The sequence below is a fragment of the Lontra canadensis genome, unplaced genomic scaffold (assembly GCF_010015895.1).
Source record: "Lontra canadensis isolate GAN:19392208 unplaced genomic scaffold, GSC_riverotter_1.0 scaffold33, whole genome shotgun sequence".
NCBI classification, from domain to species: domain Eukaryota; kingdom Metazoa; phylum Chordata; class Mammalia; order Carnivora; family Mustelidae; genus Lontra; species Lontra canadensis.
The window spans coordinates 15,454,881-15,482,601 of record NW_022631027.1 but is presented as its reverse complement, the minus strand read 5'-3'; the positions used below and the strand labels follow the sequence as shown (position 1 = coordinate 15,482,601).

Here is a 27,721-nt window from a genome sequence, read left to right as displayed (position 1 = left end):
TTTTACCTGGTCAGGATAAGCAACAACAAAGACAAAACACTCTCCCCACATGGAAACCCAAAACCTCTCAGCAGTCACAAGAGACTTTAACAGGCTTTTCTACTTTGCTAATAGAAATGCTCCACAGAGACTCACTGTGAGTTCATTTATTTTGAGTTAGTACCTTTGTTATAATAAATTCACATATCCTATCCAGTTCTGTATGCATCAACTAATTGAAATTCTCCTTAAAGCTGATGTAAAAGAAACAACTAAAGACATCATTCATATGTATTGGTTCCTTGTGCTATTGCTTTAATTGCTATAAATTATAGTAAAGAAGTATATGGTGATGTCTTACAGTTTGTATTAAGTTTTTTATCTTTTTATTTTTGTGTGTGTGGGGGCAGAGGGTGAGGGAGAAAGAGGGAGAGAGAAAGAATCTTAAGCAGGTTCCACATCCACTGTGGAGCCCCACATGGGGCTTGATCTCACGATCCTGAGATTATGACCTGAGCCAAAATAAAGAGTCAGATGCTTAACTGACTGAGCCACCCAGGCACCCCTGGTAACAAGTTTTTTGTTTTGTTTTGTTTTGTTTTACCTGGTAACAAGTTTTAAACAAACCTTGATTTACTCCATCTAAAGCAATTATGTACATGTGAAGTTTGATTAGGAACGTTTTATTCCAAATGAAAAGTTTAAAAGAAAAACCTTTGATTTTCTAAATGTAAACCAAAACTTACCCAGAAAGCTGTTCATGTTATTTCTTATCTTTTGGGATTCAAGACTTTGTATGGTGTTACCTTGCAATTGATAGTAAACACAAGGATTTAGGAATGGTGTCTTTGGCACGAAAGATAACAAGTTCTATTTTGTAATGAACAAAGAGTGACATCAAAATATCAGAGAAATATATCTAGTCACTCAGTGAGAGATAATGAAATTCCAAATCATAAGGGACAAAGGTATACAAAAATATCCTGTAAAACTTCTTGATTCTTTAGTGGATGGGTCTGAGTTTATATCCATCTATATTAACTTTGCCTTTGAGATATTGACCAAGTCTAGTTAAACAGAACAGAGAGGGGTAGAGATTTTGGTTATTCACATTAAAGAAAAATATTAAAGTGATGGATTCTCTGCAGGAAGAATGTGAATAAAGAATGTGAAGGGTAAAGGAAATAGGAAAGGGGAATGAAGTAATGTTAGAAGTGTTTATTCTTTCAACTCTTAATGCTAGGAACTTTATAATCTTTATTTGATTTTATTATTGGCTGCCTGACTCAGTAGATATTATCATTCCATTTTTAAAGGCAAAGGATCTGGAGCTTAGAGAAGGTAAACAACTTACCCAAGTTCATAGTCCTTTGGAGACAAAAAGTCATGATACGTTACACAAACTCATTTCCAGATATGTATACCTCTCCCTCTGCAGAATCTGCTTAAGTGTTCTTCCTCTCCCTCTCCCTCTTTCTCCCTACCTCTCCCTCTCTCTACCTCTCTACTCTTTTACCCCCCCAGTTGCATTTTCCCAAGTCCTCTTGATCTTTCTCTATTGCTGTGAACAGTGTTTTTTCTTTCTTTTTTTTTTTAATATTTTATTTATTTATTTGCCAGAGAGAGAGAGAGAGCACAGGCAGGCAGAATGGCAGCAGAGGCAGAGGGAGAAGCAGGCTCCCCGCCGAGCAAGGAGCCCGATGTGGGACTCGATCCCAGGACGCTGGGATCATGACCTGAGCTGAAGGCAGCGGCTTAACCAACTGAGCCACCCAGGCGTCCCAACAGTGTTTTTTCAAAAGGAAGAAAGTTACAGGAGTTAATATCACAGCTAACTGGCTTTAGTATTTGTATTCCTATATGTGGTTTTTATAACCATAGCTTAATTTAAATGAATGGAAGTTCAAACTGCTTAAACAGATGTACAGTTGAATCTTTAATGACTATAGATGTTTCTTCAGTACACTATTGAATCTTCAGCTTCTTAATCCTAGAATACAATTTTGAAGGAGCCTAGGTGTACTTTGTGTTTCTGGATTACTAGAGAAATAAATTCCTTCATTGCACAGGATATTGATGAACTAAAACTAAAAGCCCGAAGTAGGGCTTTTATCAATTAACAGTTCTTGCTCACAGTGAGATTTTTAAAGTTTGTATACATCAAAATTATGTACCTTGTACACTATTTTTTACATATTCTGATCCATACAAAGCAAAATATAGTATCTCAGTCATCCATCCATCCTTGGGCCTATCTGTTTATTTATAAATATTTTTGACATCCATTCCCTTTATTCATAATCCATTTAGTCAGAAATATACTTCGGGCTAGCTTTGTCGCATTGCTGTGGCATCCTACAGAAGTGGGCTTACTGAAACTCTGCTAGGTCCAGCTGTGATTTCATTGGCTTATGCTTGGAGAAACAATGATACGTAGTGTTATACCAACCAAAAGGACCTATTGGAAGATGTGGGAGATTGCTTGATGCAGAGCCCTTGTTATGAACATCCTTAGAAGAAATCTCTTACTAATCATGGCTTTAGAAATCTTTGTAATTTCTTGAGCAGTTAGCTAGCTTTTTTTTGTTTTCCCCTTCAACTGTTATGAATTGTGAAACCCATTTCTCTTTTGACTTTGACTTACAAATATCATGGAGTTAAAATTGAAATCCAATTGAAAAAAAAGAAAAAAAATTCAGTTTCTGACTGTTTTTGTAACTTTCTGAATTCAGTTTTATCGAAAAATACATGTGATGTACTTTAATATTATCCGTTATCTTCTTATAATTATTTTGAATAATTTTAAATTATTTATTTATTTATTTATTTATTTAAATAAATAATTTTTAAATAAATATTTTTTTAAATAAAAAATGGACAGGACCCATAAATTGATTTCACAACCCATGAGTAGATCATGGCCTGAAGTTAGGAAAACCTTGGTCTGTTGTATGCATTTTTGATTACTAATAGCATTGCTTCTATCTTTTGCCAATAAAAAGTTACTTGCTTATCTACTTTTCTTGTCTATCCCTTTTATTCTTGTCTATTTTTTATTTGTATTATCTTATATTTTATGTCTTCCCTATAAGCTGCCAAAATCTTTTCTTACAGAAAAACTATAATTAAATAAATATCTGGAGGGACCTGGGTGGCTCAGTAGTTAAGCCTCTGCCTTCAGCTCAGGTCATGATCTCAGGGTCCTGGGATCGAGCCCCACATTGGGCTCCATGCTCTGCGGGAAGCCTGCTTCTCCCTCTCCCACTCCCCCTATTTGCGTTGCCTCTCTCACTGTCTCTCTCTCTCTCTCTCTATCAAATAAATAAACTTAAGAATCTAAAATAAATAAATACCTGAATATACCAGACAGTTTATTACGTTCGAGTTATATAGATTCATTAAATATTTCCTAAAAAGAGCTTATAATATCTGAGGAAGACAGATATGAAGTAAATAAAATAACCTAATAAATAATAAGTAATACATTAAAATATAGCACAAAGATGATGAGATGGGAACAATGTTTTTTTTTAATCTTCTAATTATAGCTATAAATAAAAATCAGTTTTATCAGTGAAAAGTAAGTTTTCTAAAGTTGTGCTATTTGAAGTGATTGTGTATTAAGAAACAGTTTTTTGTGCTCCCACTGAATACAAACAAAATGAACCCAACAGCATGCTGTGACTTTGGGCTTTTCAAGTTTGGCAAAAATCAAGTGCTCACTGTATGCATGATGTTGTACATAAGAGCTGGTAATAGATGCCAGTCGAAGCACAGGCATGTTTTCTAATCTCGGGGGGTTTACTCACTAAGTGGATGTCTCGATGCACACACACAAAGCAGAAAGCAACAAAGGACTGAAAAAAGAAAGGAAGACAGTGAAACATTTTTCTCACATGTTGAACATAAACTTGAGTAAACTTTTTGTATTTATGTAAACACAAAATATATATAAACATATTATGCAAACAAATTCTCAGATTGTACCTACCACCTACGTTTTCACGAAACAAAAATCAAGGAAAATGCATTCCCTAAATAATCTCTCCTCTGTGTATTTTTTTCTGATATGAAACCACCTTCTTGCCAATAGTTCTTTCTCTAAAAATAAGGAGATTAAAATAGAATGGTGCATTTAGTAAAAGCACCTACCTTTTCTTACAGCCTCTTTTCTTACAATCACATTTTTTCCCCTGAGAGTGGTAGGAGTTGATATGGAGAAAATGTATGAGAGGGAGCCAGACATCTAGCTTCTAAAAGGAAATGTCCAAAATTTTAAAATTGTGACTTACATACTCTACCCCTATCCTATGACTTCTATTTCATGACTATGTCCAGATTGTTCTGACTCTCCTTTCCTCTTTATGTGCTATTATTTTTTCTTGTCACTTCTTTCTTAAGAGTTTATATGTCTTTCTTCTCATAATTCTTTTTTTTTTTCCTAGTTTCGTTTTTATACCCTATTCCAAAGTATCTTCTTTTTACTGGCTTTTACTTAGTCCTTGATCCAGGAAATAGATAAATTCTAAGCAGTATTATATCTCCTGACTAATTCATCATATACTATACTCTTTAAGATAGAGCACATTTTCTCTGTTGGAATCCAGGTAACCTATTATGACATCCAACCAGGGATGAGCAAAGTATAGAGGTGGTGGGAATCAATGACCAAAGATTGAGATATTACAGGAGTTAGACTTAATTATTCAGTATTTATGCTTTAAATTCTGGTAATGCTTGATAATTTTATCAGAATTTTTGGCTTGTATGATCTAAAATACATGTAATCTGTAGAGTGTGAATTTCCTCAATTTGTTTTGTCATGAAGGTCAAGTTGGCTTTAAAAGAAAGGGCAGATTTTTTTTTTCTCCTTCTACTTGAATAGCTCTTGTTTTTTAAAAAAAATTCTGTTTATGCTTCTAAATACAAAAAGGGTGGAAAAATATCTCCACCTTTCTTTTAACAGTAGGACTTTAGATATACCGTATAACCTGGATCTTAGTTTTCTCTTCTATAAAACTTCTCTCTTTGTGGGCTGCCTTTTAACTGAATGTTGATGAGGTGATTCCTCTGTTTACCACGTTCATTTACTTTACAAATGCTCTTCAGAATATGAAACACCTAGTGAAAAATAACAGGAACTATTCATCTGGGTGCTCTCCTGTGTGAGAAGAGTTAAAGAAATAACCACACTGTTCTCTCTGCTCCAAGAACATAAACTGATACTATTCCTTCTTGTATTTTCACCGTGAAGTTTAGAGGAAGGGGCTGTAGAAGAGGATTAAGCTAAGATAAAGTTAATATAGTTACTTAATGATAGAGAGAAATGTTAATTTCTCCCTTTTAGAAGCAGCTATGTGTCTACCTTTCAGTTGAAAACACGTAACCTGTTGTGGTTAATATTTAGTATTAAAGTAACAGAATGAATGAATGAATGAATAAATAACAGTATTTTATGATATCATAGTCATTATAATTCACTCAAGTCAACATATACTACTGCCTTTGCTTTTGCACAGCAAAGAAAAAATAAAACAAAAAGACAACCTACTGAATGCCTTTGGAAAACATTTAATTTGCCATGTCCCCGTTGTTATTTAAATCACTGGGTGGGAAAATGATATTTCTATGGGTTCTATTTTTCTGTGAGTTATTTCCAGTTAGGCACTTCTGATGTGTAAAATATTCGTCATTGGTGTAAAAGGTGAATATACCAACATTTTAAATTAGGATTAAAGATATTCTGTGGGAAACTCTCTACCCTTCTTTTAACAGTATAACCTTAGATATACCATGTAAACCTCTGGACCTTAGTTTTCTCTTCTATAAAATTTTACTTCTACACTCATTTGAAATTGCATATCTATTTTTGAAATACATGGATGTTCATGCACAGTTCTCTAAGATCTGTTGCTTTCATACTTTTAAAATAGACATAGTTCAAAGAACTTCCGAGGTATCACCACATTAAACACCACAAAAACCTGAGGACAGACTATTTCTGTCCCCATTTTATTGGTGAGAAATGTGAGCCTTTGAGTAGTTAATCAATTTGCTCAAGATGGGAATGTTAGTGGTTCTGGAATATGGACACATTTATTAGGGTCTGCTATGTTTGAGTAACTACTCAAAAGTTCTGGAGGTCAGTGAAAAAGGTAAGCAAAAATCCTACCCTTGTGAAGCTGATCATTATCCATTTAATCTATGTGTAAACTCAAATGTATTTGTTTAAAATGTAAATATTTATTTATCTGACAATTATAAAGCTCTCTGCTCTTTACTATAGTCAGCTATAGAGCTATGCAATACTTTCTATCACTGTAAATGTCTACCCTTATGGGGAAAAAATTCATGTCCATCGTGAGTCTCTCAAGGGCTCCTACCTACCACAATATATTTTGTATTCCCAGTCAGTGTCACAAGAAAATAGATTTTAACTATATCTTTTGTGGAATGTGCAGATGGGTTCTCTTTTTAATACAGGCTTTAAATTTTTATTTTTTTTAATGAGATTTCTCTAGTGGTTCAGTTGAGAACTAAAGAATTCATAAGGCTCATTCTTTTAAAAGTTGGCCTGGGAATATTTTTAAAAGATTTGCGTGTTTGTAAGATCATTTGCTTAATAGGTAGGTATCATCAGAGATTTTCACTTTTCATTTTTAGAAGTATAAAAGAAGATCATTGCAGACCATGCTGTTATTAAAAATATCTAGACTTACAGAATGTTTGAAATAACTAATGGAAAAAGAAATCACAGTTATACTTTAGGGCACAAATATACATCCAAAAAGTCTCTTCTTATTGTTTCCATCCACTGTTTCAAAGTTAATGAGCTGTGACAAGATCATGAGCAGTATTTTAACTGCAGGAAAGTAATATGTTTTTATTGTTAATTTTAATGCAGTTTCCACAAGTAAGATGACAATCTGAAATTTAATCTTATGAATGCTCCAAGGGAGTAATTAAAATAGTTAAGCTTTGCCATAAAAAATAGCATATAATATCTTCAAACTATAAACATTGTCATTGATTCAAATCAGCATTCTTTCTCTATTTGATATACAAGAACATTTTAATTAATTTTAAATATTAAACATACTTTGCTGGAAAATTAATAAGCATTCCTTACTTAAGTAAAAGCTATTAGTTATTTTCATATAACTTGTCAAGCATAGTGTATCCAGCTAAGGAAATACATAGTTCTGTCAATTTTTACACCACATTTTCTAGGGAAATACATTCAAATGATGCTCTTTCTCCCACAAATTTGGGAAATTTGTATTGACTACACATAAATACATTTAGATCCTAAATTTTTTTTTTAAAGATTTTATTTATTTATTTGACAGAGAGATCACAAGTAAGCAGAGAGGCAGGCAGAGAGAGAGAGGAGAGGAAGCAGGCTCCCTGCCAAGCAGAGAGCCCGATGCAGGGCTAGATCCCAGGACCCTGGGATCATGACCTGAGCTGAAGGCAGAGGATTTAACCCACTGAGCCACCCAGGCGCCCTGTAGGTCCTAAATTTTTTAACATATCTATCATGTTCACATATTTGTAGAAAGACCAGTGCATATCTCTAATTATATTATCATGTTCTTATATTTATTACTACTATTTATAATTATTGGATGCATATAGTAAATATTTTATGCTTTGGAAATATCAATGAAGAAAGCATGGAGATATTTACAGGACAAAATTCAGGCCAAATCCTACATTAATTCCTTCAGAAAATAATGGTAGAAAATCTATAGTAAGCTGTGTAAGGAATATTTAGAAGGATGTCTCATGATTTAAATTCTCAGAATAATGCAACTTTTAGAAAAGATGTTTATTATACAGGGCTTAAAGAATGGTGAAACGTTTACTAGTACAGGAAAAGACCAAAGACTTCCCAAGGTAGAATGTAAAAGTGACCAGCCACTAAGAGGTAACAGCAGGCATATTGTATTAAAGGGACAATGGGAAATATGATGTATTAAGAGAAAATAACTTGCACATTACATACTAAAATATCAAGTAAAAAAAAATTCCTAGTGTGTGTATATGAGTATTTTGGTGGGAATTTCAAGGATAAATACATTCTCAAAAAGAACCATTAACCCAAACTGTTTCACATTCTGTACATAAGAAAGAAGAGTGAGCTTCTAAAACCAAAGGTGGAACATAATGAAAAAGTCCCACACATGTGTTAAATAGTTCCCAAAACTGAAAACAATTCTTTGTTGTTGAAAATTAAAAGTCACCTTGTAAGCAATAGTGACAAAAAGCAAAGATTCTAATGAATTGTTTAATGAAGTTTAAATGAACGATATCAATGATAGAGAATGACTATTTGGACAAAGGACCTACCTATTGCCATAAATTCTTTCAGGTTTTCTTATTTTAGAAGGTGTTCAATAAATAGGAGCTCATTCTGAGAGAACTGGTCTTAAATGGCTATGTTTCTCCACTTACTAAAATTTAGAACAATAAATATGAATTATAATGGCATGAACAATCAGGGATTCTTTTTTTCTCACCATTTATTTATGAAATACTCAGTGCTTAGAAAAAAAGTCTTTGTATGGATCACGGCACATCAGGCCCTTATGGCCTCTTTCTGAAAAAAAAAGCAAACTCTATTAGAATTAGATTATATTGCATACACAGAGTACTTAGCACAATAATTGTTTAATAGGCTTGATAATTGGAAAATAATAAGTTTTTTTAATATACATTTTGGCTTCCTAGTTGTTGACCTTAACACAGTCTAATGTGACATCTTCCTCTGGTAGTCTTCCAACAGTTGGGGTTTAAATGTGATACAGAATTAAAGAGAAAGATTTCATGGCCTGACAAATCAAAATTGCATCTCTTTTTGTATAGTCAATTACAAATAAAGTATCTCAGCACTTAAATTGGATGCTTAGTTTAGATTTGATAACACTAATGGGTAGTAATCCTTTTCTGAGATTTTACAAGTAAAATGTTAAAACGGAAATGTAATGCAATCATGTATACACCAGTTTTTCAGATAAGTAGAAATTTATATTTAGGGATGTCACATCGTATACTGTTTATTGTTGATATTTTTCTATTACCAAAAAAAAAAGTGCTTTATTTACTGAACTTTTTTTCTTTTTTTCTTTGTAATTAAGAAAACACCTTTGCATTTCTCTCAATTTCAGCATGTCCTTGTTCTTATTCCTCTTGTTCTTCTCCCTCTTCTTCCTCCTCCTCTCTTCTGTCTCTCTGCTGCTCCTTCCTTTTACCCACTTCTCTCTCCCTCCCTCCTCCTTGACTTCAACCTCAACCTCTAGGCTCCCTTCTGACCTCCCTCTCTCTAATAAATGGAGATAAATCTTTACATTCCTTTTACTTGTATGGCAGTTCCTCTTGAATGCAAAAACACTTAGAGCACTCTATTCTTATTTTTCTCTTCTGCACTGGCTTCTGAAATCATTCATCCAGTCTTTACCTGGTTAACACTTACACTACTTGTAGTTGACTTTTTTCCATAAAAATATTTGATTAGGCTTCAAAAAAAATTTTGACAAAAGGTAGATGTTTATTACCTAAAAAAATACTAACTATAATTTTCCTTTGTTCTTTTTTGAATTTTTTTTGAAAGATTTTATTTATTTATTTGACAGAGAGAGATCACAAGTAGGCAGAGAAGCAAGCGGGGTGGGGGTGGAGGGTGGGAAGAAGGCTCCCCGCTGAGCAGAGAGCCTATGCAGGACTCAATTTTAGGACCCTGAGATCATGACCAGAGCCTAGGGCTGAGGCTTAAACCACTGAGCCACTCAGGCAACTGCCCTTTGTTTCTTATTTAGTATTTGAAATATGTAATTGGTAAAAATTTAATTTTCACACAGTTCTTGGTTAATTATTATGCAACATGAGGAGCAATTCCTGGGTTTGTTTTTAGATATATACTTATTATAGTACAAAATGCCACTTTTGTTTATATCAAGTTTAAATTTCATGATTTCTTTAAACATATTTTTAGTAAAGTTTCTCCAAATTATTTCTCTCTCTTAAGTTTAAGATACCCTAAAATTTAAACAATTACAACAGTGGTTGCAAAATAAAAAGAATGAAATACAAAATCACTCTTTCTAGTGTCACTTTTAAATTATTACCAGTAGTCTTGAATTGTACTCTCTTAATTCATTTTAATTGTGTTAGCATTCAGATACCTGGTTAAATAAAAGCTATTCTATGTATCTTGTGTATTTAGCCAGGAAAAAATGGTATCAGGAAGTTGAGTAATAAATATTTTTGTAATCAATGAATATTTCAATAAAATTGAATTTAAAGAATTTCTGATTAAGTAACACCCCCACATATACCCCCAAAGTCACTGATGTCCCCATTAAAGAGAAGCAGTGGGTGGCTTTGTAGAGAAAGCACTAGGAGGAGCTCAAGGGCAAAGTTTCTTTTGACTAGCTACATTATTATGACCAGCTACACGTTTCTCACCTTTACAACCAATGGGCTACAACTGCACTATCAACTCTATGGAGCATTTGTGGGAATAAAGTAACAGAATGAATGTGAAATGGATTTGTAAATTGTCAAGCACTATGTCAGTATGAATTGTCATTATTATCATTGTTCTTGTGTTTATATGTAATTGGTTCTCTACCGCATAAAATATAAATTAGAACGAAGTCAGTAATTCATATTTGTATAATAAAAAGATTTCCAATTATATGTGAAGTATAATTTTAGAAAGTAAAAGTTAAGATATTATATTTTCCAGCTTTTATAAGTCATTTCTACATGAGTTTTGAAATGGTGTTTTCTACATATAGAAGAACTATAGGTGAACTATTAATAATCCTATTTTCTAATATTTCAGATTTAGGTCAATCATGAAAGAAAATGTTAAATTGTAACCTAACCACCCATCTGGGAATCTAATTCAAATTCAAAAACAAAGTTCTCGTTATTTTTTATTAAATAAAATTGGGCATAGTAAATAGGTTATAACGGAGCTTTACATGACTTAGTAAATGTGTTTGCATTTCTTTTATTCTTCCTTTAAATAATGATTTCTTAAATTGTTCATAGATAGAATTAATATGAAGGCAGTATCCACACTTATTTTTTTAATTTTGCATATTAGCTATTTTTTAAAGCAAATTAGTTGAAAATATATGACATCTTCTTTGAAACTCAATTGGACATATCTAATTATATGAATTATATTAACAGTGTTCTTAATAAAACCCAAGGACCCCTGTCAGACTCTAAGATAAACTTAGGGACCTTTTTTCTGGGAGAAAGTCCAAACTCTGGGATAGTGATTATCAAACTTTATTTTGTAAAAAAATTATATTTGTAGTCTAATGCAGTGACAATTTCTGAACTCATTTTTAGGACTTTGAAATTGTGATTCAGCAAGTTTGAAGTGAGGCCCAGAAATTGCTTTGAGAAAAATTAGTCTAGAAAATTTTTCTGCCAATCTGTAATAATATAGGGAGAAAATCATATAAGTAATTTATTGGATTCATGTCTTACAAAGCATTGTGAACAGTTGTGAACACTTAATATAGAATGATATCTGTAAAATATTAAGGATATACAAATTAAAATTATTCATCTTATCAATATTTTCCTAACTTCAGTATCTGTGCTTAATGTTGGGGCTACAAATAAATCATTCAAATAATGAGCGCAACTTTTTCCATTTGAGATCTCCCAATTGTCTAAAAGTGACTTTGACGTTATTTACTATGCTTTAAGATTCCACTATGAAGTAAGTGATTCTTACTTCACTTTTTTTCCCATCACTAATAACAAAATACTTTTTCCTATGTATTAGGGCTCACCAGGAGAACGTGGATCAGCAGGTACAGCTGGCCCAATTGGTTTGCCAGGGCGTCCAGGCCCCCAGGGTCCTCCTGGTCCAGCTGGAGAAAAAGGTGCTCCTGTAAGTAATTTCAAGGAGAAAATATATTATACTGCCATTCGGCACAAGTTATTACTTTTTATTCAAGGATATTAGCTCTTCATACTCCACTGCCTTCTCTCTGCATATGTGCCTGGCATATAAACACACATTTTTTTATATTTATAATAGAGAAAATTTCAAATTCAATTAAATAAGATGACATTTTCCCACACTTTATGAAACTCTAAGACCTGTGAGGGAGTTGGATATTATTAATGTAAAAGGCTTCTGATTTTGCTCCTTTTAAAAAATAAAATTGGAGTTTTGATTAAAACTATACTTTGCTGCTTTATATTAGAAAAGTATGCACTTTTCACTCCTCTTGTATTACAACTTCATATCCAGTATTTCCAAAGTCTGTAAATGAAACCCACAGAAAGTGGCTGCCCTTCTCATGTAATTTGAGTTTTGATCTACAGTGAGTGAGATGGAAAACATCTAACCAGTTATTTTATCTTATATCTATTGGATTTAAAAATTTTATTTTTAAATGATTGTAGGCTATATTGTATCCATTAGGCTTATGTTTCTTTGTCAAGATTTCTTCTTGGTTTCTGTTTCTGCTTTTGATTTAATCATGTTAATTTTCTTTAAAAATTCTCATCTTCCAAGGTTAAAACACAAACTCATTCAATGAATGTGGATGAAATGGTTGACCATAATACATAAAAATAGGAGTTCAATACTTTTTATACATTTAAGTCTTAATATATATAACCTAACTTAAAGCTATAATTTACAAAATATTGATTCATTACTAAGACTTTATTTTTAGCAGCTTGCTTTCATTGTCCATGCATTTTCTCTTATTACCGTTTGTGATATTATATAAATGTTTCCCAATTAAAATGCTTGTTCTCTGTGATCTATTACCTTTCAGAAATATTAGAATGGGGCCATACCACCTGTAGATAGATTTTTTGGTGCAAAAAGAAAACACATTTAATTGCTGAGAAAAATTTTAAAGCAATATATTTCCAACTTAGTAAATATGCTGAAAATGTAGACATTATTTTCTGAGATGTTAACAACTATGAAAAAATTATTCTTTGCCCCTTCATACAAACTTCCCACCAACTTTTATAGTATGATGTGCATGAGAAAGGGCTGGAAAAGACAGACTTAGGCCTTCTCATACAAGTTCACTCAAAAATCCAGGGTACCCATATCTTGGCATAACATAGTGAAGAATGCATATGGAATAAAAAGATATACATTTCTTCTTATACAAACTGGAAATATACCAATTAGAGAAGTCAAGGATTTTGTAAGATAATACATTGAAATACTATGTTTTAAAGTGGTTTAATACCCTGGTTTTATGAAGAAAAAAGGAAAATTTTGAATCAAAGAAAAGAATATGGAAAAGTTCTGGAAGTGATAATAAGAAATTAGTTTTGTGAAACAGAGGAGATATTATTAACAAAAGGCCTTCCTTGTAAGAGCTAAGATTTGGGCTTGGATTTCACTGGTGATTGATGACACAATGACTAAGAAGGGGAAAGAGATTCTCTGCCCATTTGTCCTCTTTCAATTATTCCCACCACCAACAAAAATTCCAAGTTGTTTATTCTTTTTTTGTTTTTGTTCAACAAATAGTTATTAAGAACTAAGTGCAGTGCACTATATTAGTTAATAGTTAATATTTTTGAAGGAGTTATCTATTTAAGGATAGTAGCACAAAATGTTTATACAAGTGTTAGGGGTACCCATAGACCTCCATGCAGAGGTCTAAAAAACTGATGAAACCGATGAAAATGTTGGCTAATATGTTAAGTTATGTTATGTGCAGTTAATATGTTAATATGTTAAGTGCAGTCTTTTACTTCTTCCTAAATCCAAGTATAAATTTGGGATCTTAACTCCTCTGAGCAACTTGTGTTATAAAAATATTATATAATTATTAGTAAGCTAAGTCGTGCATTAAAAAAAAAAAAAAGATAAGATGGGGGTCTGTGGAAGGAAGTCCTTGGCTAACTTTACCACCAACCCACCTTCCTAGAAGGAAGAAAATGCAAAACAAGAGCTGGGAATATCCATATGACTTACTTATGGCAATAACTGTGCTCTAATCTCTATCTCCAAATTAATCAATCAGTGTCAGGATTGTGAATCTGAGTTATTTAGAATAAGAGCAATGTAAAAAAAAAAAAAAAAGAATAAGAGCAATGTTAGGAGGTGTATTGCTGAATTTCCATGTGATGCAATATTGAGGCAGGGGAATAAAGGTTTGGACTGTCCTTTAGGGGAAATCATAATGGTGGGCATTTTAAAAGACTCAAGTAAGAGAGAGATAGAGTAGAAGCCCATGACCGAGAAACAGACTCTTAACTACAGAGAACAAACTGTTGGTTACCAGAGGTAGGTGGGGGCAGATGAGTTAAACAGGTGATGGGGATTAAGGAGGGCAATGTCATGATGAGCACTGGGTGATGTATGGAAATGCTGAATCACTATACTGTACACCTGAAACTAATATTACACTTTATGGTATACTGTATGTTAAATAACTGGAATTTAAATAGAAACTCTTAAAAAAAAAAAAAAAAGCACCCATGAGTGATAGAAAATATATCCAGGGCACACCATCATATAAGCTGAGAGTGAAGAGTCTTCTTTGTTGAATGATGTAAAAGATCAAGAATACTGAGAGCCGAGTAAAAGCAAAAAGAGGGATGGGTACTTGGCCTGTTGGCCATTTGTGACCTCTGGGTAATTTCAGTGGGATTCAAAAGAAGACTGGTGATAAAGGAATGGGATCGGTACATGTGGAGCAACCCAATAGGCCATGTGGCTAAAAAATAGAGGGGCAGTAGGTAGAAGTACAGGGAGAATTGAATGCATTTCCTCTTATTATGATGACGCGCATTTATCTGCTTAACTAATAATAAGAGAATAATAAAGAAAAGTGTCAGTGAGGATTAAGGAAGTTAAGGGTGTCAGAGTAAACTAGGGTTGTCAGCTTTAGCCAGTCAGAACTGGACTGGGAATTCAAGTCTATTATTTGTTTACTTCATGATTTTGACGAAGTTATTTAACATCCCAATGTCTCTGAAAAGAAGATAACCACAGTATTTTGTGAGGATTGGATGAAATTGTAGTCCTAAATTACTTCGTAGAATTGTGATAATAAGTCTTCAGTGAACCACCATAATCTTAAATCTGGACAAGAGTTGTCGTAAAAAAGGATGGATCGATGCATAAATTGGTTTTGAATAAGGAGGGATGGATTCGGTGAATTATGATAAAAGTTGAGGGTAAGGATGCTGGCAAAATGCAAGATCATGCCAAGTCAAACATAGGATATGGGGATGAGTAGCTGCTTCTAGCAAAATTTTAAGCTGAGATTCAGCCATTAACATTAGTGAAAAAGGTAGAAGGGATGAAGTAAAGACTGCTTAAGGAAAGATGGATGATGTTTCTGATAGTCCGGTAGGTTGCAGGCCGAGAGATGCATACATAACAGAGGAAGAGTTTGTCATCTTGCAGAGCTGTAAATGAAGAATCTAAATTTAGTGTGGTGTAGAGGAGTTGAAAGATTATTCCTGACTCCACGCAGACCAGAATCAGAAAGAATAAATGGCAGGTGGTTCTTGGCTAGGGATCGTGTGTACTGTAATGAAGGCAGATAGGAATTAATCTGTCTTATTTACGGATGTTCTTGTATAAGACAATCGATTTTTGGAGTTTAGGCTCTAAAGGAAATCCAAATTTAAGGAAAAGTATCTGAATCAGCTGATATGTTTAAAATTATGAAATTCACTATGCATAATACAGCACATTTTATGAGTATAAATAGGTTTGAGATATTGTAATATTTGATATAAAGGAAATAAAAAGTCTCCAAGGTGACATCAGGGGTATGTCTTAAATGATAATTAGGGCATAGTGTTGAAAGAAGAGCATATGGAATCTAGGAAATGAATAAATTGGAGTTTATAAGTTAACTTTGTTTTATGGATATGTTGTTATTTCTGTTGTCATTACTAACTCAACAAATATTCCCTAAGTGCTTACTCTGGGTCACAGGACAAAGGGATACAATGGAATGCAAAAACAGACATCGTTTCTGCCCTCATACGATTTATTGTCTGATGGGGCAGTTCGATAATAAGCGAAGAATCACAATGTATATAATTACAAACGCCAGTTAGTGATACAAAGGAATGTACTGGTGTATGTCAGCTTGTTCAACAGAGGGAACTGAGTTGGAATCGGGTCTTTTCCTTGGACTGCACACGGATGATGGAATGTAAAAGATGAAGATAAATAATCTAGGTGAAGGGTCCTCCTAGGCATCCTCCGGCCAAGTAACAAGAGGGTCACGGAATCAGCTTTCACTGAAAAAAGTTCTAGAGGGGTTGGAATGCAGAGAGCAAGTGCAGGGAGAGGCTAGATGCTGCTGGGCAGGTAGTAGGAGGCAGATAATGGCAGGCCACACAAGCAGTGTGGTCTTTATCTTAGGAATGGTAAACAAGTAAATTGACTGAAGAATGTTGGTAAGATGATCTGATTGTCTCCCTGGTTACGGCAGGGGGAATAGTTTGGAGATAAGAATAGATGTGAGAAAGGAAAAAAAGTTTATTTCAACCCTTCAAAAGAAGGCTACTGGTATTTTGGGATAAGGTGTTAGTGGTAGAGATAAAATGAAGTAAATACATTCAGGAGATAAAACAGATAAAACTTGATCCTTGTGAAGGGATAGTGAGTGGTGAGGGAAGGGGGTTGCTGGGAGAAGGGTAAGACAAAACCAGCAGCTAATGACTTGTAGATTCCCAAACCCTGGAACGAGAAGAATGAGTCACTGAGAGCAATCGGGTATATATATATACCTTACGCAAAACTGAGGGAATCTTAACTTTCAGGAAATAATTTATTTTGAATCCCAAAAGAACTCTTAATGGAAAATAATGTCATCATTATCTAGGAGCTATTTTCTTTAATTACATGATAGAAGTAAATTTAAAAACGGGAAAATAATGCCATTGTCAAAAAATAAAGAAAACTAATGGCTTTATCATTTTGAATCAGTAAAAGCAGCAATGAATTAAAATATAAAAATCTAGGAAAATCCATGACACATTTGTTAAAAAAGAGAAAAAGCTGATGCATAAAGCATATTATAAAGCCAGGAATATGAGCAAATGCATCATTTATGATTTATGACTTTTTTGGCCCAGCTATTTCAGTAACCTCACCAAAGAAGAATAAAAGCTCAGTGAATTTTCATCAACATCAAGCATCTGATTTATACAATACTTGATTAGAAAATATGTGTTTGAAGGAAAAATTCTAAGTTGAATGTTAATTTTGTGGATCATAGCCTGAGATTTATAAAACGTTAACGAGGATGGTATTCTTAGCCAGGAAAGAATGTAGGGATCTTTTGTGTCATCATCTGCTACTTGAAAATACTTTTTCTTGGTAACATTAATTTCTTTTTCTAATATGAGACCCAGAGTATGACTGTTGTAGCTGCACTTAAAAATTGTAATAAATAGCTAATTTATAGGTTTCTTACAGCGAAGTAATGGTCTGCTGGATTTTCAATACAGGGAGAAAAAGGTCCCCAAGGTCCCGCTGGGAGAGATGGAGTTCAAGGCCCTGTGGGTCTCCCAGGACCTGCTGGGCCTGCGGGCTCCCCTGGAGAAGATGGAGACAAGGTTGGTATTCTTTATTCATATTAGTACCTCCTGTGAAAATTTAATTTTTTTTCTCAAGAATCCTAGATTTAATGCTTCTGAAGATTAGATAACAAATCTTAAGATGGCTTTTTCAAAGTTTCATACATGTTCCATGTGCTCGAAGTTTTCAGTTTAGTGTGAGTAATACTATCTATCCACGAAATAGTATGTCAGATCTAAACAAAAAAAGCGAACACAAAAACAATCTTGGGGGGTGGGGAATAGCAGGTGCCAAAATTGCTTATTTATTTTCAAATATATAGCTTCTGAAATAAATGTGAAACTAATTAAATTAATTATTTGTATATACTTAGGATTTATGTCGTGGATATTGCAAAGGAAGACTTAAGAATGAGTCACATACCTGTTCGCTAATACTACTTTTCTTTTAGCCAACATGTAAATAAAGATTCTAAACTCTTGAGTCTGAATGTAGGGCTGTGTTGTTAAGTGTATGAATTTAATGTCTTCTGATATTGTGAAATGCCATAACACAATTTATGAACCAGTAATCCAATAATGTGCGACATTTTAGCAGTTTGAAGACCAGGAGAAAAAAATTAAGTAATTTTTGATAATGTGTAATTATATATTTGTATAAATCAATGTACTTCCATTATCAGTTTTTAGTGATGATATTTTAGACAAAATTGATTTTGTGAATTAAAAATCCAGTTGCACTATTCCTCAAAGTTCAGTTGACTTTTGGTTGTCTATGTATTAGTCAACACTAAAAAAGAGAAGCAGAGAAAACCCAGGATTTTACATTTTAAACAATGACATTAAACACAAGCACATACTTACGTTAAAGTAAGATTTAATAATGGGATAATAGTGATGACAGTTACAAGGCAGGCATGACATATTAGAAATAAACTTTAACTTAAATCTTTCCAATCCAGGGTGAAATTGGTGAACCGGGACAGAAGGGCAGCAAGGGTGACAAAGGAGAAAATGTGAGTTTCCTAGTTCTTGCTGAGGGGCATTATACGTTCAACACTTTTGTTGTTGTTGTTAACCACGGATATTTTTCCATAGTACTGTGTACTTGTAATATCTGTACCAAATTACCTCTTCAGCAACTATTCAGTTGAGATTCAGTCAATTCTGTTAAACCTCTTTCTGATGTGGTGTTTAAGGTATGTAATAATTCCAACCCTGAAAGCCTCGCAGTGAGACTAAGTCACCAGCAAGTTTACCCTCCAACACTTTTGCATCATGAGTTCATATATCCCTGTGGTTTAAAGAGAAACCATGTCTTAGTGTGGTTATGAAAAGGATTTTGACCTGGTGGAAACCTGAATGTGTCTCATGATGGTCCCTGATGTCCCTGATGGTCTATGAACCCTGCTTTCGGAATCTTTAAGTACATTTGCCCAACAGGTGGCAGAAATTACGAACAATGACTGTTTTTCTTCAGTGCTCTGATCTTTTATAGTGACTGATCAGTTATTTATGTAAAAAAAGGCAGTTAAGAAGAAATATTTATGCATGTAAGACTCATAAACGTATTGAAATCTATTGCTCAAAAGAAGGCTTTCTGATATATTTAATATATAAGCTAAGTTTGCATGTGTTTTCCTAGGAAGGAGATGCAGATTTTCATATATCACTACATTCTGTCTATATAGGATCCCCCAATCCCAATATTCATTTACAAGATAATGTTTAGATAAATCTTTTTTTTTTAAAGATTTTTAAAATTTATTTATTTGACAGACAGAGATCACAAGTAGGCAGAGAGGCAGGCAGAGAGAGAGAGGGAAGCAGGCTCCCTGCCCAGTGTGGGGCTCGATCCCAGAACCCTGGGATCATGACCTGAGCTTAAGGCAGAGGCTTAACCCACTGAGCCACCCAGGCGCCCTAGACAAATCTTTTAAGTGCTCTTTCTGACTCATGCCCATCTCAGTAAAGAAATCTGGCATTTTGAAAAGCTTCAAATGTGAAATTTCAGTGATTTGCATAAAAATCCATTTTTAAATATCCACATTACAGATGAGAGTGCTTTAAATAATAACTAGCAATTTAAAGTTGATTGCAAATACGCAAGTCTGAGTCTCAAGAAGTAAAACAAATAATAGTTGACTGCACTAAATGCAAAAGGCTTCTTTTCTTCTCCATAGAAGTGTAAAGATGCATAATAGATTTTTTTTTTAAGATTTTATTTATTTGACAGAGATCACAAGTAGGCAGAGAGGCAGGCAGAGAAAGAGGGGGAAGCAGGCTCCCCACTGAACAGATAGCCCAATGTGGGGCTCGATCCCAGGACCCTGAGATCATAACCTGAGCTGAAGGCAGAGGCTTAACCCACTGAGCCATCCAGGCGCCCCTGCGTAATAGATTTTGATCAACCAAATGATCTGTGCTGTTATAGCTGAGGATCTTCTGTCTTCACTTGCAAAATTACTTATTTTTATATCACCCCAGGGTCCTCCTGGTCCTCCAGGTCTTCAGGGTCCCGTTGGTGCCCCTGGAATTGCTGTAAGTACTCTTCTTGTTCAGCAAATTTATATCCTCACAGTTGCCTGATTAAATTTATGAACTGTCACATAACCAGTTGATTTTGTGCAGTGATGAGTTTTGTACGTTTAATATTGGATCAAGTTTAAATAATCTAATATAGCTAACCAAGCTGATCTTTGTAAACAAAAGATGTTATGACTTCATTTGAAAAAAATAATAACCAGTTGAAAGTACTTAATTTGTAATAAATTCTGAACATCATTTCCCCTTCGTTAGACAGCTTTTACATCCTTTGGTATACATGAGAAAATAAAAATCAACCATACTCCAGAAACAAAGAATGTAAATTCCGCAAACAATGGTGTATTTATAGTAGACAATGGAAATTTAATCCTTTTACTTGGTTACTTGTAAATAGACCATCTTTGATTAAATTAGAAATAGCTATATTTTTATGATGACTTATATCAAAATCTTGATTTTTCCAGTTTGTGATCATTTTCATTATTCTACTCTAGGGAGGTGATGGTGAGCCAGGTCCCAGAGGTCAGCAGGGGATGTTTGGACAAAAAGGTGACGAGGGTGCCAGAGGTTTCCCAGGACCTCCTGGTCCCATAGGTCTTCAGGTAAGATGTTCCCTGTATCGTGTACTTAGTCATGTCCACCTACTTCTCACACCAGCTTTTCTGGTCGATATAAAACCAAGTAGCCTTCCTTATTCTGTGTAGGAACTTGAATAAGATGTTTAGCCATAATGATGTTTTACTTAATTTTTAGCCCCACCTTAGGTATCATACCTCCTTTCTTCATTCTCATTTTGCTTAAAAATGAACTACAACCTAATTTAAGGCTGATCATTAAAAGTGAGAGGTTAGAAGGGTGCTTTTGTAGGTCTCATAGCAAGAAAATTTGTACTTCAGATGGCTAGCAAAAATTAAAAATTCTCTTTCTTTGAGAAAGAGCAAACTGCCAATCACAACTACCAACAGACACTGCCAAGAGCAAATGTTAAACAATAATAGGTAAAATACATAATTAACAAAGGATCGATCATTTAAAATAACTTATTTTAAATTATTATTGCATTTTATGAAGCATATTCAGGAATAGAAATATGAAATTGCAAATCATTCAAATTTTCTTTCAAATACGTCTTACAACTGGACCTTTAGGCAGCCATGTGCACAGTGGGCAACCCCTATTCTCAGTTGTTTTTCCACTCTTCCACGTGATGTTCAGTGCTTCCTAAAAACGTTGGAAACACCTGGCTTTCTTCTTTGTATACCTACCTGGTGATCCTCTGGAAGATTACAAAATTTTGTTTTAAGTGGTACCATATGGATATGAGTGATGCCATGTTAGCAATTTTAGAAATGATTAAATTAAACCATCTACTTCACTGTCCTTAACCATTTGTGAAATTGTAGAAGAGCAAATAAATGTTGAATTTATATAAATTTAAATTAAATATAAATTTAAATATAAATTTAATTTTTATCTCTATTTTCATAAGTCACATGATACTGTTTTTAATAATAGCTTATTGTATATGTAATATACAGATTATACTATAATTATATTATCATAGTTACTATTAATCATAGTTATTATCATAGTTACTAGTTATATATTATCATATCATAGTTACTAGTTACAATTATCATAGTTACATAGTTACTATTGTTACAACACTTAAAGGATGTTTCCCAGTGATATTGTAATTTTCTGCTTTTATTTTAATGCCAAAGTAATTCTTTTTAGACTTGGGAAATGCAAAAACTTTGTGTTCATATTTGTGTTTACTTCTTTTATATTTATTAGACAAAAATAAATGAACAATCATGAGTATAAAATATCAACAGATGTGAGAAACACACATATTTGAAAACAACAACAAGGCATTCAAAATCAGATTACCAGCGGATATATTACCATTCATTTTCTGCTTTCTCATTTAACTGATTACTCTGATTCTATAAGGTTGTAATTTAGGGGTTTAGTTCTCATGATTAAAGAAGATGCCTTGTAGCTTATATTTATAAAATATTAAATGAAAAATTACCTTCATTTCCACAATGTAAGAAATGTGCTCTTTGATGAGGGTGACTCAAGAAATTAGTTCACTACAAAATTGATTATATTTTCACACAGCTACCTCTTTAAATCAGGAATCTGAAAAGATGCTAATGTAATTAACATGCTCACAATTGCATCTGCATCCTTTAATTGAGTCTTCATGGCAGAATAGATATTAGCAATTATAATACATAAATAATAATAATCTAATATTCTGGGTAAGTGACTTGATTTTTCAATTTGATGTTTATAACTTATCTCCATATGAAGGAGACATATAGAACGCTAGTTTCTGGCTTAAATTCATTTTTTTTAGTTTATCACTTAGGTGGCAAATGATTTTAAATTGACAGACCTTTCAAGAGAATATCTCCATGCATAAATTATTCCTTAGGAGAAAGTTGGGGCTTATGAAAACTGATTAACACTGTAGTGCCATTTAGCGTATTTAGTTTCCAGCAACAAAAGAATTTGACTCATTATGTCTCTATTAATTTTAATGATAAGAACATTCTGTCTTAATCAGCTTGAACTATAACCAGACTTCATCAGAAAGAAAGAAATATTTCAGTGTTTTTCTATTGAGAGGTCTCTATTGAGCTAATATCGGGAATACACATAAGGGAACTCCTGGGTGGCTCAGTGGGTTAAGCGGCTGCCTTTGGCTCAGGTCATGATCCTGGTGTTCTGGGATTGACTCCCGAATCCAGCTCCCTGCTCAGGGGGGAGCCTGCTTCTCCCTCTCCCTCTGCCTGCCACTCTGCCTATTTGTGCTCTCTCTCTCTGTCAAATAAATAAATAAAATCTTAAAAAAAAAACAACTTATAAACACTTAGAATTTACAAACTTTATAAGAACTTAAACATATGTGTAAGTTGTAATGCATGATACTTAATAAAATGGATTTAAAATGAAATATTGAATGTTAAAATCTACTTGCCTATTCAATAATTTAAGTTTGTATGCTCTATCAATGAATTATAATTTCTGAGGTTGTGCATCTTGGAATCTGAAATTTTAGCCATCTTTCCCAGATAGTCTTTAGGCAGGATAAAATCTAAACTACTGCCTGGCTGTGTCCTCCCAGGGACTTCTCTAGTGACTCTAGAAGCTGCTATTCGATGATATTAACCATTTGGGAAGTACATACAACTGAGTCTTCTCCTAGCCATCCCAGTGACATGTGAGAAAAAAGAAATGATATACTGGTGTATGTTGTCCATTACAAAACAGTTATTAAGATTTTGTCATAAAAATAAATATATGCCACATTTTAAAAATATGTTTACAAGTATACTCAGTAAAGTATCCTCTCTGAGAGGGCACCCAAACTGAGAGTCATGTGAAATTAGTAGGTCATAAAAACAATTTAGTGGGTTATTACCAGGGTTTAAAAAAATGAAATATAACAGGATAAGGTAAAACAAAATAAAAATATCAAAGATCATCATCTGTGCATTAAAGGTATTATTTTTTGAAACTCATCTTTCAGCCATTTTGCATGGGCACAGTTAGGGGATAATAGGTGAAATGTATTTATTACTGTGGGTCATGGTCAAATAATTTGCAGCCATTGCAGTGTAGTGCCACGTCAATAATTTTACTAAAATACCAGCACAGATTTAGAGCTTTTGTTCTGTGTATTTTTATTTCTTAGATTATATCTGAAATACTATTGTACAAATATTAAAAATAAAATACATGTAGAGTGTATAAGGTATAAATAAATAATGGTATAATACTAAAACATTAAAAAATTAAAACAATCCATAATCTTACCATATTAAAAACTGTTGCCACTTTCACTATTTCTGTCCAATAATTACCTTACCAATTTTAAACACGTATTTCACAGATAAATTTATCTATGCATGTTTACTTAAATTTGTACTTTATTAGTCACTCTAAATATTAAGCATATATAAATATTAGTATCTTATTAATAGTCCTATAATATTCCTTTAACTTGGGTGCCTGGGTGGCTCAGTTGGTTAAGTGACTGCCTTTGGCTTAGGTCATGGTCCTGGAGTCCTGGGATGGAGTCCTGCATCAGGCTCCCTGCTTGGGAGGGAGTCTGCTTCTCTCTCTGACCTTCCCCCTTTTCATGCTCTCTCTCTTTCTCTTGTATTCTCTCTCTGTCTCTCAAGTAAATAAATCAAATCTTAAAAAAAATATATTCCTTTAGCTTATGTCACCAAATAGATTTAGCTGTGTTTTCTATGATTAAACGTTTGGAATATTCGAGAATTTTAATTGTCATAGCTCCTGTTGTAATAAACACTTTATTGCATATAGTTTTTCCTATTGATTTACTTTCTTAGAATTCATTCATTCATCATTTATTAAACATTTTATTGAAATCCTAGTTTTTGCCTTATCCTCAGCTAATTGCTAGAGATAAAATTGACACCTACCCCAAAGTAGCTTATGATTTAAGTACATAAATAAGTGACCTGATTGTGTTTTTAAACACATTCAAATATGTGCAAAGTATTGTTGAGATATGAAAGAGGAAATATAAACAATTCTGTATGAAAGAACTAATTAAGAAGACCAAGATGAAGTAAAATAATTTTTCCATAAAGACATAGATGAATTTTGAGTGTCACCTGCTCTGTGAGTTTGTTCTGTAACACAGAACCCTTCCTAAAGTGATGACACTGCAACTAGCTATAAAGGAAATGAATTTGAGAGATAAAAGGAAGTACAATACACTAGGTTTTATGACCTTGTAGATTTCTAGAACTAGAAGTCAAAGTAACAGGTTAAAAATTCAGAAGGCATTTGTAGCTCCGGAAATGTATTGGAATAACCCTGGAATATTTATTTTCTTTTTTTAAAAAAGATATATTTATTTATTAGAGAGAGAGAGAGAGGGCATAAGAGCAGGGGGAAGGGCAGAGGGAGAATGAGAAGCAGACTCCTGGCTAAGCAGGGAACCCATGGGGCTGGATCCTAGGACCCCATGATCATGATCTGAGTGGAAATCAAGTCAGCTGCCCAACTGACTACACCACCCAGGTGCCCCTGGAATATTTATTTTCAAAAGAGTTTTGCCAAATTGCTATATAACTATAAAAACCTCACTTGGATAGGGTGTTCTAAAATAATCTGGGATAAGATTTTTCAGAAATTCCTTACAATGGCAGTCTTATACACTATTCATAAATGATGGAGCAAATGATTAAGTGTCCAAAAATTATCAGATTAAATTATGTATTTAGTTCTTTTAACTAAAATAAAACAGCATAACATTATACAAAGCATAAATTTTTTTTGTAAATATAGGTATAAGATTTTATTAAATGTAGTTAGTACTTACATTGTAAGATTTTAACAGATGACAGTTTCTGAATCTTAATTTCATGTTTTTATTTGGCTTAATATCTAATTTTGGTTTTATATTAGAAATTGGCCAAAAGTTTCTTTTTAAATACATGCGTGACTTTTACTATCTTCTTATCATTTTTTCTTAGGGTCTGCCAGGCCCACCTGGTGAAAAAGGGGAAAATGGGGATGTTGGTCCCATGGTAAGTTTATATCTTTTAGGATATTATGGATATTGTGAATTTTCACAATATTCACAATATTTCATAAGAATATTTCATATTCTTGACCGATATCTTTCTTCAGGTTTAGTAAGATGAGCAAAGTAGTCCTAAAGGCCATGACTTTTCACATCGATGCCTTCTCCTTTCCCTGCTCAACCTGTATCTGTGACCATTGGAGTCTCTCTCAGCAAACATCTCTCTACTGTTCTCTTTCTCACTTTGGAGTAATGTTATATGCATACATGGCATTACTGGTTGATATGTTGTTATCCATATTTTTATTTCTAAGTGTATATATTATTGACATGTAGATAAACTGCCAAACTTCAGTTATTTATTAGTTTTTAGCTCCAGACTCTGAAGTGGACCAGGTAAAGAGTAAATAATAGTCACCCATGATTTGGATAATTAGCAAATGTTAACATTAACATGGTATTAAATTTTAGTTGTTCCTTGTAGCAAATTCTTAGTTTAATAAGGAATTCTATCTGAATTAGAATGTTACAACCAAATAATTTGCACTTATTGATTCTGGCTTTCTGCTCTAAGTATAAATCTAAGACTTCACTGAAACTTTGAAATATATGTATGTATATTTGTTTATTGAGCCTTACCTTGGATAAGGAAACAATTATCTAAGGTAATTGAAATTTATAATGAAGTGTAATGAATATATTTCCTAATCGTTCCTTCCTTTCAGTAAACATTGCCCCCAGTTCTTATTTCCTTCAGAATATATATTTTGATATTTTTGCACTTGCATTTTAGATTTTATTTTCTTCAAATAAGGAATCATTCTTTTTATCACATTAAACTAAAAAGCAGGGAACATAATAAATAATGCTGACTCAAAGAACTGACTAAGTCTCTAAGCAGCATCAGGTACACTGAGAGCTCCTTTCTAGATATGATTGCTAAGGTTCCTTGAGTTATTAATACATTTCTCTCTGACATATTAGTAATAGCTAATATTAAGGAAGTTTTCAGCAATGACATCAGAACAAGCTGTGACCTTTAGAAATAATTCTAATGCCCTGGTATTCACTATAGACTAATTTAATCACAACCTTGAGGTAAGGTGTTCTGACCATCAGTATTTTATAAAAAGTACCCGGAGGTAATTTTAATGAACAACCAGGGAGAAGAACATTTGTTTTAGGAAGACAACTAAATAGTTAATCTTATTTCAATTCTATCATGTAGAACATAAAAGTTGACATACACACAAAAAGAATATAAAGACAAAAAATACTTTTATAGAATTAATACATTCTAAATCTACTCAAGCACCATTTCTTATTCCGACTTTGTGTTCCTTTTTTAATCTAACATTCTTGCACATTCTAGTATAACATTTCTGTTGTATTATGAATTCATTGTACTAGACAGTAGTAATAGCCTAATTTTCTAATTTTTAATCAAATCGTTTGCCTGCAGTCCTAATTCCTCCTTAGCTATGTATAGAGAATCATTTGCTAACGTGATGTTGTATCCAAAATCAAATCACTGATTATGATTTTATAGCAGGAAACTTCTTTTAGTTTTCTTGATCTCAAAATGAAAATACCAGAAATGCAGTTGTGTTTGGGCCTCATAAACCTTAATATTCATCTCTTACAGGGTCCACCTGGTCCTCCAGGCCCAAGAGGCCCTCAAGGTCCCAATGGAGCTGATGTAAGAACTGTGAAATATATGTTAATCATTGTGAAGTTATTTAAGTGTCAGTATCATGTAATGGCAGATGGTATCTAAAACACAATGGGTATGATTGCACTATTGTTAAATGTGTAAATGGACAAGAGCTCAAAAATAATCTACTCACTACATTTCATTTCATAGGGAAATAAACAGGTTTTATAGGGAACTAGTAACCACAAATATTAAAGAAGTTCAAAGTTCACATTTGATCTGTTACGTTAGAGAATTATGTGCATGATAATATGTGCACCTTTTACCATGTAAGATGTTTCTTCTCAATTACACAAAGTCAGTCTCCTCCATGCTTAGTAATTGACCCACTGTTC

The 27,721-nt window shown here is 33.3% G+C and overlaps 1 protein-coding gene across 4 annotated transcripts in view; it reads left to right on the top strand.

Moving 5' to 3' along the window:
* COL11A1 (collagen type XI alpha 1 chain) overlaps positions 1–27,721 on the top strand; it is a 200,902-nt gene that overhangs the window by 139,406 nt on the left and 33,775 nt on the right. For all 4 annotated transcript variants that reach the window (XM_032867238.1, XM_032867239.1, XM_032867237.1 and 1 more), the window contains 7 exons: positions 11,795–11,902; positions 17,479–17,586; positions 18,510–18,563; positions 20,035–20,088; positions 20,589–20,696; positions 25,623–25,676; positions 27,318–27,371. In XM_032867238.1, the coding sequence (XP_032723129.1) occupies positions 11,795–11,902; positions 17,479–17,586; positions 18,510–18,563; positions 20,035–20,088; positions 20,589–20,696; positions 25,623–25,676; positions 27,318–27,371 (540 nt within the window). The remainder of the gene's footprint in view (positions 1–11,794; positions 11,903–17,478; positions 17,587–18,509; positions 18,564–20,034; positions 20,089–20,588; positions 20,697–25,622; positions 25,677–27,317; positions 27,372–27,721) is intronic.